The sequence below is a fragment of the Ambystoma mexicanum genome, chromosome 6q (genome assembly GCF_040938575.1).
Source record: "Ambystoma mexicanum isolate Mex_15411 chromosome 6q, UKY_AmexF1_1, whole genome shotgun sequence".
Classification (NCBI taxonomy): Eukaryota; Metazoa; Chordata; class Amphibia; order Caudata; family Ambystomatidae; genus Ambystoma; species Ambystoma mexicanum.
Genome location: NC_090937.1, coordinates 1,602,159,729 through 1,602,178,085, shown reverse-complemented (window position 1 = coordinate 1,602,178,085; position 18,357 = coordinate 1,602,159,729). Strand labels below are relative to the sequence as shown.

The following is an 18,357-nucleotide window of genomic DNA, read 5'->3' as shown; positions in this document are numbered from 1 at the left end:
AATAGCTGTACTTTGCTAACAGCTATCAGGCCTCTTTGAGTTAAGGTTAAGTACTCTGCCACAGCTTTTACTACCAGAGAGTCTGTGTCTTCACCAGAGGGTTGTGCGAAAATCTCCATAAGAGCCTGTGACCCTTTTCTGAGTCTTAATGTTGCATCCTTTTAAACATTTAGTGGTCGCTCAATTATTGTGGTCAATCGCGTTGTTTTTCAGACTTTCAAGTGTGCACCCAACTACATTTTCATATTTTGATTTCGAGACACCATTTACAAATAAGTTGTCATGTTTTGGTTCTGTCCAATTTACTCTGTCTGTATGCTTCTGTAACTGTCACAAGCTCAAGCGCCCAGTTACCTCAGGGTTAGGTGCCCGTTACAAATAATAAACTAAACTAAACAGTAGCCCTAGCTCTCCAAGGCGCCAGTAGCCATGACAGTATATGGTTACATCAGTAACCCTCTCTACTCTCTAATAGCATGGGAAAAATGTGACACATTTGAATTCTGTGGTACATTTACGCGTAAGTCTTATTGAGGTCAAACCGGTTCATATTTTAAATTCCACCCCCACCAAGGTTCCTTTCAAGCATTGTGAATTCCTTTCCAACAATATATAAATATTCTGTCTCTGTTCTGTTTATTAGGGTGAGGAGCTCAGTGAAGCAAGTGTGCGCCTCAGTCTGCTGGAGAAGAAGTTGGACAGTGCTTCCAGGGATGCTGATGATAGAGTTGAAAAAATACAAGCTAAACTTGAAGAGACACAGATCCTGCTGAGAAAGAAAGAAAAGTGAGTTTACTTGTAAATTATCATACAAAGACTTTATCCTTAAAAACATATGATTGCTGGCTGTATAGGCAAACTGTCACTTTTTAAGGTTCCCCTGTCTCGTATGGGATAGGTAAACCTTTTTTTTCATTTTAGGAAGTAGGTTGATGGCAGCTTTTTAGTTGTTACGTCACTGAGGGTGCAGGCAGATGTACAGCATCCGTAGCCCAATGTACCTTTTTGGTGTACTAATGTATTTTTAGTCCTGAACTGAGCCATTTTTTTTCTTTGGCATTCCTTTGTTTGTGTAAACCATGAGGCAAGCCTAAAATTGTTGTTGCGCCTATAGGGGCTCACTTCTCAAGAGAAGTAGGTTGGCTTCAGACATGGCTATTACGGTTCATAGTCATTTGGTCGAAAACAAAAATGTCGAAAGTCATAATGTAGAAAAAAAAAAGTTGGACTTTTTTTTCAAAAAGTTTTTTTTTTCAAAATGGGTGGGTTAGCCCCCCAACCCCATATTTTTTTTTTATTTTTTATTTTAGCCATTTTTTAAACTTATCAAACCCAAAAAAATACATATAAATAAAAAAATAATAGATTCAACCTTTTTTTTCGACATTTTTTTTTCGACATTTTTGTCAATCGACATTTTATTTTCGACATTGACTGCACACCGGCTATTACATATCCTCTACGGGTTGTCCCATGGCGGTTGGTGGATTTTGGGACAATCCTGAATGACTAGCCAGCAGAATCTTTGTTTAAAGGTGCTTTGTGTGATTGAAGGGCTGGCTTAGACCCTGGCACTACACTCAGTTGTGTTACTATTTTCAGAATTGCAGCATGTTTGCCTGCCAGTGGATTTTCTCTGAGTAAGTCATTGCTTCATTTTTAGTAGGGGGTCTGGTGATACTGGCTGATCCCTATGTGCTGGGCGCAGCTTCTGTTTAATTCTCAACCACTGGAAGTCCTTTCTGGGCTGTCCTTGACCTCACTTTTGTCCTACTTGTTGGCTGCATCAGGCTTTCTTGATGGGACTGTTTTCTGGGTTGTTTTACCACAGCTACTTTTTACTGTCTGGCTTTTCTAAGCGGCCATCACCTGAAATGGTGGTGGAACTCTACTACCCCACCTCATATGCTCATCCTGACTGTCCCTGGTCGCTCCTCAATGTTCCATTCATCAGGTACGTCTTCTGCTCATGGGCTACTTCTCTTCGAGATGCCTGTTCAATGTCTTCTGTTCTTCTGAGCCATCTCTGCTGTTTCCTTTTCTTGTGAGAAGAGTCCACTCCTAGTAAGGCTGACCATTGTTATTTTGGGCCATCATAGTAGTTGTTGATAAAGAATTCAAGTCCCTGAATGGCGGGATCCTTCTCTTCGCCTGCAAAGAAAGCCACTTTATTCTCTTGATTGTTAAGGTGTTCTTGCGCCATGTTTTCAGGAACGCCACTGTAGGTACCTACATCTGGGTCCTGGGTTGGTGCATTATTCAAGATACTTAACCCCAGTGTACGTGATTGTTGGGTTCTAAAGGCCCATTTCAACCACGTTTTGCTATAAGTTTGTTTCGGCTTGAATGCTGCTCTGCATCTCTCCTCACAGGTTTCAAACCTGGTACTGGATTTCTTCCCTGGTGTCCCCTCAGGTCGATTGCAGTCTTCTCTGCACCTATGAGGTATGGCTGCGACTTGCCTACCTTTTCTCCACAACCACAGATCAGCCTGCTGACTTTGTCTGGTTATTCCTATAAGAAAAATTTAAAATTTACTAGCAATTCCTCTTAAGTGACTTTTCTAGATACTTAACTGGACATTGGGACTCATTATGGGTGTGGCGGTCCGGAAACAAGGGTGCCGGTAGGCTTACCGACACCCTTGTTTCCGGACCGCCACATGCCAGGTCTGCCTGCGGAGGCCGCTGCGCCCAACAGGTCTGACCCTGCCGGGCGCAGCAGCACCAGTAGACAAACTCATCACGGAAGCACCAGCACCATTGGTAACGGTGCTTGTGCTTCCGTGAACCCATTCCCATGGAGTCAAATGGGACTCCACAGGAATGGGCACTAACCTTTTCCGGCACCTAGCTTCCCGCTCCGCCAGAACTTGTAATGTCCTGTGGCACCGGAAAGCTAGGTACCAGTAAAATGTTACGAGTCAGGCGGCAACCCGCCTGAAGCACCGGCAGGGTTACCGCCAGACTCGTAATGAGGCCCATTGACTTGTTTCCACCTGGGCCCCTTGAGTTTTGGCCCCAAATACTTGTGTCTCTATGGACTCACCTTGTTACTTGGACTTATGACTACTTTTGTATCCTTGTCTTTTCTAGGAGTGTAATGAGTCCCTATGGCTAATATTGTAAGTCTAACCTAATCTTGCCTTTTGGGGTGCACTCTAAAGTTAAACTATATTCTTCCCCTTATCAGTCTTTATATGTTCAATGTATAGTGTGCATGTGCATCATCAATGTTATTGCGTGCTAGGGATATTGTGATTCCGTTTATGGCATCTTGGGCCCTGATAATGACTAAGTGAATGTAATGTTTTACTGTGTCTAGGGTCCCCTTGTCTCAGATGCCCCCACCCCTTAATCAAGCTATATGCGCAATGCCTACTACCAGGTAATTAACTTGCATGTTAGCAAAGGTGTATGAGTAGATAGGGTCTTAACTGACCTCTGCCGATGTTTATACATGCACAGTTTCCTTTTTATGACACATCTAATGTTCTTTCTTTGATCTGATATGGATTATATGTTTGACTTCAAAAAAGCGTACATTTTTTCAGTATGTCCGTGTTGGATTTTGCCTTAACTGTGTGGACTATCTGAACTTTGCCACCATCCTTCCTTTCTCTTTTGAGTAACACCCAACTGCTCAGCTATTGCTGCCCTTTTCCTTTTTGGTTGGAATTAATATTTCACCATTTGGTTCAAGAGGTGTGTACAAGTCTCCTAATACCCATCAATGTTATAGCCCAACAAAATGTAATAATGATGAATTTGCACAGTTGCAATAGGATAATGTTTGCTCACCAGTGTCTTCATTTTTATTTGTGTTGTACACCTCTAAGGACAGCTAGCTTCATGGTGCTTTTTAGGAAAGATTTTCTTTATACTCCTTTCCCTCCATACATTTCTATGGGACACCCTTTCTTTTCGCTTGTTTTGAATCGTGTCCTGACTTTTTGGAAGTAAAGAAAGCCTTTTGCTTTACTTTCTTTGTCTGTTTTGCTCATTCTTTTGGGGATGCCGATTTGTCCCCAAGACTGTCAGTGCTGAGAGACTGTCTCTCTTTATGAATTCCTGTAATGTTACATTCAATGGATTGCCTTTCTCCCCAGATTCCTCATCAGATAGATATCCCTTCCCGCGTCAGCTGCTGTGGAAAAAACATTGACGGGGGCGTAGTGCGCCTCGACTTGCCCGTTGATCCATCTTGCCTCAATGCTAAGATCGTCTGGACAGGAAGTCTGTCGTTGTTAATATATTGCGCCATAACACCCCTTTAACTCATTACCCTATTCCTTTTTTCCACACGCTGCTCGAGTAACAACTCTCACAAGAATAACTTTTCAACCGACAATTTGTCACTATTCAATACGATTTCTAATCCATGTCCACTCCCAAGGTGTCAGCATCAAACGCTGCAGGGACTACAGGTCCAAAATGTCCATTACGGACCCAAACGATATCTGCGTGGGGTGCCTCAGTGTCGGTCACATCACGGAGGACTGTGGTTCCTGTAGGAAAGTGAATCCTCAATCGCTGCGAGAGAGGGCTGCACAACTTGTGTTGGGCCGGTCCCCATCGAAGTCTCGGGCGCGGTTGACAACCCAGTTGTCGGAAAACCGAGACGGAAGGGCCTACTTCTGAAAATGAGGACAGGTATCGAAAGAAAACAAGAGGTGGCACACAGTCACTCCTCTTCATACCATAAGAAGAAACAGCTTCATCAGCGCAGGCGTGGGTCCGACTCGTCGGTTGAGCCTGGTAAGTCGGCGGCGGGGCCTACGTTGTGGGCCAAGTGGGGGAGGCCTTTAAAGAGCAGATGCTTGAGGAGTGCCAAAAGGTGGCTGCGGGAACAAGTGATCCCTCAAAGCAGCAGGCCTTGGTGGCTCCTGTGCGCCCGGTAACCTAGGCTCCAAGCTAACACTACAATATCATCGTTTCTGTCAATATCTGTCATTTCCCTCTGCTTCATCCTTCTAAGGTGGAGGAATGATTCATATCAGCTGAACCTGGTGCCGGCTCTGAGCTACTACGTTCCTTGTATGAAGGAGACCCTGAAAGACGGGCAGCTTTTTGTTGGTTATGCTGGTAGAAGACTTTGTCAAAGTGGATCATCCTCTGCGTCTTGGAATGCTATGATCTGGCTGGTAAGGATGTGCCTGAAGATCTCATGGCTCATTCTACCAGAGGGTTGGCTACCAGCTCTGCTCTGCAGCGTAGAGTTCCTTGTCCTGGACATTTGCTAGACAGCCATGTGGTCATCTCTGCACTCATTTGTAAAGCATTTCTGCTTGTATTCTCCGTCAGGTAAGGGTGTTCCTTTTGGTAGAGCAGTCCTTCAGAGTTTTCTGATTTAGGTAGTGTCCTTGCTCTCCTCCATCCTCCAGATCATAGTACTGCTATTGTTGGAGTCCATCATGGGAATCAGTGGGAGGAATCAATCCCCCCCCCCCTTGGTGGATAGCTAATACACCTTTATTCTGTGGTCCCTCGGCGTCGAGTGCTAAGGGAAAAAGGGTGGAAGTAAGGTCACAGATCCTCAATATATAATAGCCCGACTTCATATCTGCCGCGTGGTTGCCAAAGAGCAGCTATGCTGGGTAGATAGATATCCTAGATAAGGAATCCGTAGGAGAAACATACATCAAAAAGAATATAACCAAGATGTGAGTAATTTTGTTCTTCTTATTCCAGTCTCTGTCCATAAAGGTAAGGAATGATGGTTATCTAGTAGAATACCAAAACATAATAATTAAGCAAACCTTTTGCTTGATCCTCACATAGGACATTAAAGGGGTAAAGATGTACCATGTGATGAGCAATGGATCTGGAGACTAGCACCTGTCGGTGCATAGATGCAAGGTGTTCTTAGGAGGGGTCAGCAGGGTCTTTACGCAAATGTCGCTGCTGTGTGCATCTTGAGCCATTGGAAAGGTAAACCATGGAAGATCAGATGCGCGAGTGGTCACACAGAGACCTCTGGAAGCTGTTGCATCAGCAAGTGCTGCCAAAGTAAACTCCTGGTTGTGAAGCTCTGCTCTCTTATTGAAAAGGGGAAGTCAGCACAGCCTCTCCCTCGCTTGAGCCTGTTGGTAGTATCTGGTTCACAGCCTTGAGTTGTGAACAGATGTACTCTTTAGTAGGCTTGTTGGCCACATATTTAATTTTTTACCATTTTCTCAATAAGAGCTTTGTTTGTAAATGTTGGCGAGTGAGTTAGTTTTTATTTCATTGATGGTTACAGGTGATAACAGATGTTTGCTCCCCTGTTATATTTCAGGGAGTTTGAGGAGACAATGGATGCGCTTCAAGCCGATATTGACCAACTTGAATCGGAAAAGGCAGAACTCAGGCAGCGCCTAAACAACCAATCAAAACAGACAATTGCAGGCCTTCGTGGAGCACCCAGCTCTGGTGTGGCTTCTATTGTCTCTGGTATTGCAGGAGGTAAGTCTGACATTTTTGAAATGTCAAAGATTTTTCTAGTCATATTTAATATCATTTAAGATTTATTTGGAAATGGAATTCCATCAAAGCAGACTTTTTAATAATGCGATAACTCTGTCAAATACTTTGGGTTTACAGTATGAAAAACATTAAAAAGTGTAAAGCCATGAATAAATAAGATCTAATGTCATCGTAATTGCAAAAAGACTAAAGGACCTTATTGTGGGTCATGTAAATCTGTATTATAACTAAAATTAAAATGTTATGAATCTAAGCCTATTCATCGAAGCCTTGCTAATAAATGTTGCTTCGGCAAATGCCCAATGTTGCATTGTAGAATCTCTACACAGATGAATCGCCCCATGCATTTTCCTAACGTCACAGTGCCTAAATAATGGAATTAACCATCATCTTCAACCTTGAACAAATTCTGGGCACCAGAGTAAGAAATGTTGTTCATCCTCAGTGGGAGTAGAACACATTGGGAATTTTGAATCTCCCCAAAGTGTCAAATTCCTAGAAAAGTGTGCCGGGGCATCCTCTGGTTGGAGGCAGTCAATACGTTCCAATATAATTTTTGAGTGCATCACCCAAGGATGGCGCACCAGCTGCGATATTGCACTAAAGCGCACTGTTAGTGAGAATTCTTTCGAAATTTGCTAATTCCTCTCTACCTCAGAGACCCCCCGCTCTTTTGCTGGACTCTAAGACTTTTTCATTTTTACCTGGAGAGAGCGAGACCCTTTTTCCCACTCTCATGTATTTTAATGTGCTTCTACTGTGTTTCTTTTGGCTTCTGGTATCTGACAAACTCCATAGGGTTCTTTTTTAAATTGTAGCACACACCACATTCAGTGTAGTGCTACAGGGAAGTCTTACAGATTTCCCCAAAGGCTTAAAAAACCTTTCTCTTGGATAAACTACAGGTTCCAAGAGTAGTAAAGTGAAATTGACTTTTCCATTTCTAGACCCAGCACACACTAACTTACAATAGGGTGCTGGAGGGGTTACATAGTTTCCCCTTTGTCCAGCTTCTCATGTAGCAATTTTATGTTACCCTTTCCTCGACGAATGGCTGGTGGCAGTGGTTTACTTTTAACTACTGTGGTGTGTCTTTACCGCAGGCTGCAGTAAAGCACCCTTGGGTGCCTTTTTTTGTCAAAAGGGCTGGTCTTCTCTTTAAGCCATTTCTTTGTGGAAAGGTCCTTCTTGAGATTTTACTCTGCGTGCCAAACCAGGTTTGGTCCCTTTGTTCATTTTGTCTTTGGCGGGATTCACGAGTTAAGCCCGCCTTTGGCTCCAGGGTGTCTGGTGGGGGCAGGAAGTGAGGGAGTTGCCCGAAACTTCCTGTGCTTTGTCTCCTACGAGACAGGAATGCATGCCTAGTTGATTGGCCGGCTGCCTTTCCGGCAAGGTCAGCCACCCTGCAGGGTGATTGACAGCCAGGCTGGAATGAATGGGAGAAACCTGCATAAAAGGTGAGGCTTTTGGCTTGGAAGGCAGTCGACCACTGGACGAAGGAATCCGAAGAAGAACTTGAAGAGGACGCTTGCTGCAACTCCTGGACTGTTGGTTTGCCCGGTGAAGCCCTGCTGCTGTGCGGAAACTCCAGATTTGCATCGACAGAGAAGCCCCTGCAAGGACGACTTCTACCTTTTGAGTTGGTGGGACCAATCAACTCCAAAGTAAGCCACCTGGACATCCGTCTCAAAGCTGGTTGAACTTCCACAGAGTTGCTGCTTGAACCGAAAGACCAGGGAGAGGAACACCAGTTTGTGTGCATTGATTTTAAGCTGTCCAAGAGCTCCAGGAAGATCCTCCGGACTCCCAGGAAGCAGGACTGACCGAGCCTGAGCCACCTCAACAGAGTGCTGGCCCCCCAGATACAAGGAAAGTCTGTCTCGACATCCAGGAACCGCAGTGGTGCTGTTTGCGGTAGACGCGAGGAGCTGAAACACCGAATTGCCACTTGTTTGAAGATAGCCGGTTGCTGTCGGTAACCGTCCCATTGCAGTGCCGGAGTGGCCAGAAGTCCTCCCTCTTGTCCCCACGATTGAGGACCAGGAACACCAGGATCTGTAGAGCTGCACAGGATCAGAAGTAATCTGCTGCTTTTCTTCTAACTAAAGGTACTGTAAAGTCTAAGCGAACTTACGTCTTGTTTTAGATTTGTTTCTACTCTTCACAAGCCTACATTGATTCTTCTCGTTCACTAAAGACTTCTAAAACATTGTGCATAGAATGTTCTTACTTACTTGCAAGAAGTGCTTCAGCTACATAGACTTTTGCATATTGACTTTGGCCTAGCCTGTTTCCACTGAAAGACTCTTCTCTCCTCCGACACTGTGGAGGGTTGAAAAGTAATTGTCTGCTTAAGAATAATTGTGATCCCTTGTTTGTTCTGAGTAACCTTTTCTTTCACACATCTCAGTGCTATTCTAAATGCTAACAGTAACATATCAATGTCCACAGTGTCCTAACAATTGATGTCACCTGAGGGTGTAGGAAGTGTCTGTGAGGCATCCCCAATGGGTGCTTGCTGATTTAGAAACTAAGAGTGTGTATTCTGAAGGTATTTATGTGTTGCTCTATATTGCTCCCTTCTAAAAAAAGGCTTATATAAATGACCGGTAAATAAATATATCGTTTTATTGTGTGTGTGTGTGTGTGTGTGTGTCTGTGTCTGTCTGTCTCATATTCCTACAGGGACTTGGAAGATGTTGGTTGAATCTGGCTTGCTGTCCACAAAGGGAAAGCTCCCTCCCAGTTTAAATGTTGCAGAGTATCCTTATTGAAGGGCTGGGGTCCTTTTCTAGATATAAGGAGACGAGCTGGTCCCAGGAACCAAGTGGAACTGATCGAAGATGACCAAGGGACACTGGAGGACTGCTGCAAAGACCAGTACTGGCTCACTTGTACGGCTCAAGGTTTGTCACTTGTTTTTCACTGCTTGAGCATAGTGGGCATTGTTAAGATAGATTTCTAGAATCCGGGCAGAGGGACAGAATTTAGGAGGCCATGCTAGTTATGTTGAACAGGGAGCTCTGAGAGATTAGCCAAAACCCAATCAAGGTATGTCGATGAGCAGTCAATGCTTGGTCTCCGGAGAGTGAGTGGAGTAAGGTGCCCTCAATGAGTCCACACAGGATAGCACACAAATTCAATTTAGGCAGTCATAAAAATGCAGTTATTTATTGTGGCCTTCAATGAAAATGAAACCCAATACTCGCACAATATTCTATAATACAAATATATACAATCAGCGGTATGGTCACTTATGGTCACTTATACGTCATCAAATAACGCAACAAAACAAAGTAGTGTTAGGCAAAGTTCCTTTGGGACCACTACACACAACTAGGACTACAGGTGTAAGCAAAACCAACCTTTGGTATAAGTCTGTACCACACAGTTTCTGGTAGCAAGTTGAGCAGCCAGGCTTATCTCAAGAGGGAATGTGAGCTTGTAAGGGTGTTACACAGAGGTCTATAATTACAAGTATTCAGATATACACTTATACTCAAGGTTTTAATTTATTACACAGTTAGAAAACATTCACTGAAAGGGGCAATCAATATCACACGGAAATATACTAGAGTACTTTACACTGTCAGGTTCTGAGACATTTAAACTACTTTGAAGTAGGAGCAAAATGTCATTCAAAGCATTTGAAGGAGGAGCAAAAAGGCATAGGTTAATAAAACGAATAATAGAGTTACTTTTAAACAGTGCAAATAGAGTTCACCAGAGTAGTTGATTCAATGCAATAGGTAGGCCAAGTCAATGGGCTAGAGTCTTGTATTCGAAAAACGGTTCTGGTAGTTTAAACGAAAAAGTCTTTGCCACGGTTCTCAGAAGTAGTTCATATAAGAAAGGTTTGTATGTTGGGTCACAAGCTGACTAGGCCTGCAAGTTGCCAAAGTTGGATGCACTTCCGCAGTGAGAGGTAAGTTCTCTCAGTCGGGTTTTCACAGTACCGTATTGGAGAAAAAGATGCAGCTGAAGACTTCTGTTCCTGGCAGTTCCTGCATAAGTACACTATCCTAACTTAAGAAGTCCAAACCCTAAAATGAATGGAGCTTTGTGCCCAAAAGTCACAGGGTCCAACACACACAGGGTCCAACACAATGTTTCTTGCAGGTATGAGCTCCCTTTTGATGGGCTTGTGGTGTGATTAGTTTCAAACCGTTTGAAAGTTCGACAACAATTTACTCAAGGATCGTTAAGTTCGCTCATTTTCTCCAGACAGAAGGCTAACCCAGGGGCACATAACCCGATCCAGAATCAACGACCAAAGGTGAGTGGAGGGGGAGACAAAGGGTCTTGTTACCAATGTTACCGTATGCAGATGGGAGTGGGTGGGACAGGCACACTAATGCTTACCCCCCTGACTCAGATCTTCCAAGATGTCGTCATGTTTCATCTGGGGGTTGCTGGGGGCTTAATCTTCCATTCTTTGTTCCAGTGAGAGGTTCCCGGGAGTGGCAGGATCGAGGATTCTTTCCGGTCGGGTGCAACCTAAAGACACAATCCTGGTCTGTGAAGAAATGCAAAATCCAACGATGCAGACCTCTTCAGGACACTTCACAGGATGGTTGAAAGCGAGTTCCATGGACCATCACTGTTTACTGGTGACGACAGGCTTCCTTCCATCACGGTCACAAGGGCTGCTCCAGGACAGGTTCCGTTTAAGATGGGAAGCTAGAATTCGTAGAGAAAGCCACTCATGATATAAGCTGGCTACTAGCAAATCTCCAGACTTGAACATGGAACAGTGACTGTTCTGGCGAGGTAGCCCACGAGAGATTCAGCTAGTCCACCGTACAGTCCAGGGACACTTCAGAAGGCTCTGAAGGGCTGGATCTTTGAGAATGCATCGATACTAGTTTGTCGCACTAAGGGCTGACGCACTGCTCAGGGTCTTCTGCGATCAGGCAGAGGAGCAGGGCTTCACCGGAAGAGATACTGGGCCACTTGGCTCCAACTTGGATCTGAAGAATAGCTGCAGAAGTCCTCTTGTCCAAAATCCAAACTGGAAGCAAGTCCAAGCCCACCAATTATAAGGATCGCTGTCAGCTAGTAGTTGTCCAATCGGGGACAACTATTGGTTTCACATCCACCCGAGTAGTAGTGATGTGGACTTGGGACTAGACCGTTCCACCCACCTTCCTGAGAGAGAGAGAGAGAGAGAGAGAGAGAGACTGACACTCACACTCTCTCTTTCTCTCTCTCTCGCTCTCACACTCTCTCTCTTTCATACTCTCTCACACACTCTCTCTTTCATACTCTCTCACAACAGCATGACCTTATTAGGAATTTCCCAACCCAAGAGTGCAGGAAGAAGGCCAAACTACACTATGGCCAAAGCACAAGCAAAAATCTCGTGGCACAACCATTTTAGGAGACTACCCACATTTAGTAGCCATGAATGGTAAACTCGAATGTGCACACCAAAAGAGCGCTACAAGAATTAAAATTAATAAAATAATGCAAAAGCCAGTAAAAATGTAACCGCTGCCACTAGCTTGTCTTTAGGCACATATAAAAGTAACCAGAAATCCCATGTGTAAATGTTACGGTGATACAAATGTATCCCCTTTGCACTGTGTTGTAAGATGCTGTGTGCAATGTAAACCTAAAATAATTCACAAGGGGAAACTAAGTAAGCAAAAGGCAAGTGAAGCTGTAGGCTCTACCTACCTTGAAAAATTCAAGACAGGATCAAAAACAGAGCAAAAAGAATGTGGTTCGATAGGAAACTATGGAGGAAACGTTGCAAAAAGAATATCTTTCCTAACCAGGGATTACTGGCTAGAACCAGCGACCAGATGACCTTGCACGGCAAAAACAATGATGGGCCTTGTTTCCCCCAGCGATATGTTGTTGCCTGGATCCATTCCTAACATTCTAGGGGATTCCGGGCCTGAGATCCCATATATCTCTTGATCTGCCCAGTTAACCAATAGGATTTACATTGGGTGCAAAGTCCTGCTTAACTTAGCACTATCTGAGTCGTATCCAGGGTGGTGGTGTCCAGGTCAGTATTTTGCGAGTCCTCCTGAAGAAACCCAGTGGTGGTAGTTGCTCCTCCTCACTCTGAAATTGGATTTAAGACCCTTAAGCCCTCATCTTTGCACTACTGCAATTGCCCTACACTAACTAGACCGTGGTACTGTAACCATTAATTGAGTGTGTCCTCTTGGCTACTCCCCTCCATTTGGAATCTCTTGGGACACCTAAACGACTTAGTCTTGGCGTAGACTAGGGCTGGTCATCCAAAGTCAGTAGATGGTGCTGGGCTCCACTGTTAGATAATAATATCACTTGCTCCTTTCTTTAAACAATTGCATTTAATTTGTGTTTTATGCCAAAGTAATTTGAAGTGCCATGTAACTCTTTGAGGGCAACCTAACTGTGAGTTGTGTATATGTCCTAAAGTATTTTTACTTGCCTTAAATATCTGAAGCATGCCTTAGTGTAATATTGTAATAGAAGATTGTTCTTTTTATAACTTACCTGTTTGGGGCTTTTACTTGTCTGTTCTGCTAAGTGTTAACTTTACTACACAACAGTGCCCCATTCCCCCTTGGTTCAGCCTTGCACCTTGTTAGGGAGAATTCTCAGAAATGTGCTTATTCCCTTCAACTTAGAGACGCCCAGCAACTTTGCTGGATTCTGAGGACTTGATTTCTTTTCCTGGAAAGAGTGTGAGCCTTTTTTCCCACTCTCTCATGTATTTTGATGTGTGTTTTACTCTTGTGTTCTTTGATTATGGAGATTTAGATTCCTCCATAGGCATCATCCTTTCATTGTTGTCACCCAGCACCTTTAGTGCAGTGGCACAGGGATGTCCTTTGGACTGCCCAAGGTTTAAATACCTTCTCTGGGATGAACTACTGTTCCCCAGAGAATGTAAAGTTAAATTGACTTTACTAGTCTTTTTAAATTCATAGACCCAGCACACACTATCTTCCTATAGAGTGCTGGAGGGGTTACTTAGTATCCCCTGGGTCTAAACACTCTTGTAGCTGTCAAAAGCTACCCTTTCCTATTGAAATGGCAGGTGGCAGTGGTTTTATAACAAACTACCACGATTTTTCCCGACCGCGAACCCCAGTAGCTAAAAATCACAGCCAACATGTTTTTCAATATGGCGCCCAAGACCCCAGTGTAAAAACACTCCGGTCATCTTTGTTCACCGTTTCTTTGTGTAAAGGTCCTTCTTGTGTTTAACTCTGCGTGCCAAACCAGGTTTGGTCCCTTTGTTCGTGAGCCTTTGGCAGGCTTCAGGACTGAAGTTCACCCTTGGCGTCTGAGTGTTTGGGGTGGGAAGGAAGTGAGGGAATTTCTGGAAACTCCCTGTGCTCAGTCTCCTAGGAGACCCAAATGCACTCTGGCGTGATTGGCTGGCTGACTTTTTGGCAAGGACAGCCACCCTGCTGGATGAGTGACAGCTAGGCTGGAATAAATGGGAGAAAACTGTTTAAAAGGCGGAGTCGACCAATGGAACAAAAGAACCGAAGATGACCTGGAATAGGACGGCTGCTGCATCCAATGGACCGTTGGTTTGCCCGGTGAAATCCAAATTGCCAGAACTCTATTCGACAGAGAAGCTCCTTCAAGAACGGCTTCTTCCTTTGAGTTGGTGGGACCAATCAGCTCAGAAGACACCTGGATACCATTGTCAATGCTGGTTAAGGTTTAGCCAGGGAGAGGGAAACCAGTTTGGTTCAAGTAGCTGTTACTTCAAGACACAAAGTGACTCCATTTTGTTTGCTCCGAAGACGATTCCGTGCAGTGCAGGAGTCCCCCAATGTGCTCCCTCTTGTCCCCATGACTGAGGCTCAGGAACAGCGAGATCTGCAGTAACTGCCAGGAACCGACGTCTTCAGCTGCATCTTTTTGCTTCACATTAAGGTACCTTGCCATCCGGTTGAGAGATCCTAACTTTCGCGGTGAAAGTTTGTGAAACTTTCTCAACTTGCAGGCCTAATCAGCTTCTGACCCAGCATATCATTCTTTTTCGTCTAAACTACTTCTGAGAACTTTTACAAAGACTTCTCCATTTGTTACCAGAACTGATCTGTCCTATCCAAAAACACTAGACTATTGACTTTGGCCTGGCCTATTGAATTGAACTGACCCTCCTGGTACACTGAATTTTTGCATTGCCTAACAGAAGTGTTTTCTAATCCATTGTATAAACTTATGTCTTTCTATTCCCATTGAAAGTTATTGAAGTGCCATTTGGCTTCTTTTTTAGGAGAGCGCAAACTGTCCCTACAACTTAGTCTGTTAGTAGTGTATTGATGTTTCATATTAAGTTGATTTCTACTAGTGAATGTTTTCTAAATGATTGTGTAAATAAATGTATTAGGACTTTTTACCAAGAAACCTTGTGTGCAAGTGTCTACTTGAACCACTGTGATTGTGATACTTCTGTGTAACTTCAACTACTGCTCACATTCCCTCATGGGATAAGCCTGGCTGCTCAGCTTGCTACCAAAAAGTGTGTGGTACAGACTTATACCAAAGGTTGGTTTTTGCTTACACCTGTAGTCCTAATTGTGTGTGGTGTTCCCAGAGAGTACTGCATGCAATTCTGCCTAACACTCCTTGTTACGACTACTTACATGAGTGCTTTTCTCAACTGGGCTTTTAAGAAACCTTGCTAACCCTAGGCTGATTTATTCAAGTCCTATCTCAGTAGGAGACTTTGACCCTCCTAACACCACTAAATGCTAGGATGAGGTGATGGTGATGTACCATTCCTTCAGTGTTTCACCACAATCTTTCTATGGGATATCTGCAAATGCCCAATCCTGATGAAATTCTTTAATGTTCATAGGATGCAGTAGAATATGCCTGAGTTATGCTATAAGATCCTCCAGCCAATCTTCTTTGAACGCACATGAATTGCCCAAAACCGGGTTCGCTCCCTAATTGCAGTAAATCGTGCTCACACTCGTTTCCAAACTGTTTGGGTACATCTGCATCCGCAGGCAGGTTGGAAAAAGCTGACTGTAAAAGCTAGCTGCCCCTTTAAGATGTTTGAGTTGGTGAGACTGTTGCACGTGCATCCCTCCACGCACCAGCCCCTCCCCTGACCCCTACATCACCAACAGCCCACACCCAGTACTGTTTTTCCACCTACATTGCAGGTTGAAATTTGCTGCGCTCCGTGACATCCCTGTCCCTGGGGCATTACCTTTTAGTTGTACATTCCATTTCAATGGATTGCCTTTCTCTCGCAGATTCCTTATCAGAAAGATATCCTTTTTCAGCTCTGCTGCTCGGAAATTTATTCGACGGCCCGTAGTGGACCTCGACTCGGCCGTTGATCACTGATCCGTATTGCTCGGTGCTCGATCGTCTGCTCCGGACATGATGTCAGGCGTCATATATATACTGTGTCAAGTACACCGCTTACCTCTGTTTCTTTTTTCCATGTACTCGGCACGCTGCTCTTGAGGAACATAGCGATTTACTCTTGAGTCCTCGACTCTGTTTGATTTTGTTTTTTTGTCAAAACCTTGCTTTTTTCTTTTCTGCAAGATGTCTATGCCTCGAACTGACTGCTCCAAGATGTGGTGGACTCGGCACGGGTAACGACACTGAAGGGTGTGCATAAATGAACTCAAAGTCTATCCGGGAGTGGACAGCCAAACTTGCAGTGGGTCGACCTTTGTGGTCATCCGATCGGTCCTCTGAGGCAGAAACGGAGAGGCCTACCCCTGAAAAGGAGACTAGTCATCGGCGCAAGACGAAGAAACACTGTTACTCGCAGAACCACTCTTCTTCCTCACCCTCTCATAAAAAGAAGAGGCGTCTCCATCGATGCAACTCTGGCTCTTCGCTAGAACAAGGTAAGTTGTTGGCGGGGCCGTCAATTCGACAGGAGTGGGTGGAATTAAAATTGCGAATGCTATGTTATGTTAGAGAAGGCGTCTGTAGGCACGGGTGCAACCCCGAAACAGCAGGCCCTGATGGCTTCAGCGACACTTGGTGATCCCGACCCCATGCAAGCACCGTTACCAACATCATCAGGGGAGCCTTGCGGCTTGGCTCTGAAGAAGGACATTCAGCCTTCGAAACCGGGTCCTTGCCGTGAGCCACAGGGCTCGATCCTTCTCGATGCGCCCTTGGCGCCCAAAGTTCGGCCGACGCAGACAGCCACTCCTTGGGCGTCGAACGATAAGCCATCAACGACGACTATCGGCAAGCGATCCTTTGTCCTGCTCTCCCAGACCGATTTGTTTTCAGTTTCATGGTGCAAATCTTCAGCGCCGATGGCGGGGGCGATCAGGCAGCAGGGATGATCAGTGCAACGTCGACCCCATATATTCAGGGGCTGGTGGAGTAGAATATTTTGATGACCAGGCAGACCTGCTCGCATTGGCTGAGGGGCTGCATGATGCCAGTGGGCTTGATACATCCCCGAATGTGGAGTTGCAACAGACTCGACCATAAACACATGCCAAATTCAGAATAACTGGTAGACCAGAGTGATCGACACTTGGGCTGACTCGTTCTGCAGTTCCTGTCCAGGGGTATGAGTTAACCGATATCTTGGACGAAGGTCCCACTATGGAGAAGCACATGCCACTGAATCAGGCTGTAGCTGACCCAGTTGCCTCTTTGTGGCAGCAGCCCTGCTCTATTACCCCGGCCAGCTCTACAGGCCGGCAAGAGTGGATCTGTCTTTTTTTGACCTCTCTGTTAGGTATATAATTTTTATTCTTCATCTCCTCTCCTACTGAGACCCCCAACACTTTTTGCTGGACTTATGGACCTTTTTCTTTAATCCTGAATGATTGGAGCCTTTTCCCACTCATTCATTCCTAAGGGCTCTGTCTTTTTGAACTCTGTTCTGTGTATTACCTGTCCTATGGAGTCTGCTTTCCTCCATATCTCTTTAAGGCATCTGTGTTGTACTATTGCAGCACACATCTCCTTATGGGCAGTGAGGCTGGGACCATTTGGGTTCTCCTTAGAGATTCTTTTCTTCAACTGTTTTTAAGGATCCTTTGTATCTCTCCTAAAACTCCTAAAAGAGATTGGCACACACCACCTTATGTGGAGTGCCAAGGGGGATACCTACTATCCCCCTTCTCTTTGCCCCTTTCACTTTTTACTCACATAGACAACCTTCTAGTTATGGCTAATGGCAGTGGACGTGTTCTACCGACTATAGTGTTATTTCTTTATCGCAGACTATTCACAGTACCGGTTATGCACCATAGGGGTACCTAAATACTAACCTGGGGGCTTTTTTTCCATCATTTCTAGCATAGTTCTTTGTTAGCCTTTTTTCTACCATTCTGGGGGGAGATCTGTGTGTGTGTGTTTTGCCTTTGGCAGAACCCTTGGGTGTCCCTGCCGAGGCTCCAGTGTGTCTGGACAGGCAGGAAGTGGGGGAGGAGTATTTCACTCCCCTGTCCTTTGTCTGCCTGAGTGGAACCAGCTCCCACTGCGGGTCTGGCTGTCCTGATTAGACAGCCACCTACTGCTTTCTGTAAACTGCTGAGAGAGATTGCAGAGGATTTAGTGCTGAAACTGTATATAAGGTGAGACTTCTGCGGTGGAAAGGCAAGTCGACCACTGGAAACTGAAGTAACCGAAGAAGAAGAGGACCAGAGACGCTGGCTGACCATTTGCAACACTGTGAAGCGACCACTGCTGTCCTGGCCCCGGTTTCTATACGACAGAGGAACTCCAAAGAGGATGACTCCTTTCCTTTGACTGGCGGGAAAAACCAGACCCAAGACTAACTTTAACCAGAGCCATCTCCCAAGGTTCTGTGTGCTTCCAGAGCTGCGGAACCTCAATACCAGGAGACCTCTGGCCCAATTGAAGTGCATCGTCGTGGAAAGGATGAAACTGTTAAAGTCTTTGCTGAGCTCCAGGTGAACCT

The 18,357-nt window shown here is 44.9% G+C and overlaps 1 protein-coding gene across 6 annotated transcripts in view; it reads left to right on the top strand.

Annotated features, from left to right (window-relative positions):
• The window catches only part of DCTN1 (dynactin subunit 1), a 1,327,898-nt gene that overhangs the window by 1,086,211 nt on the left and 223,330 nt on the right, over nt 1–18,357 (top strand). For all 6 annotated transcript variants that reach the window (XM_069632341.1, XM_069632339.1, XM_069632344.1 and 3 more), the window contains 2 exons: nt 644–786; nt 6,277–6,443. In XM_069632341.1, coding sequence (XP_069488442.1) covers nt 644–786; nt 6,277–6,443 — 310 coding nt within the window. The remainder of the gene's footprint in view (nt 1–643; nt 787–6,276; nt 6,444–18,357) is intronic.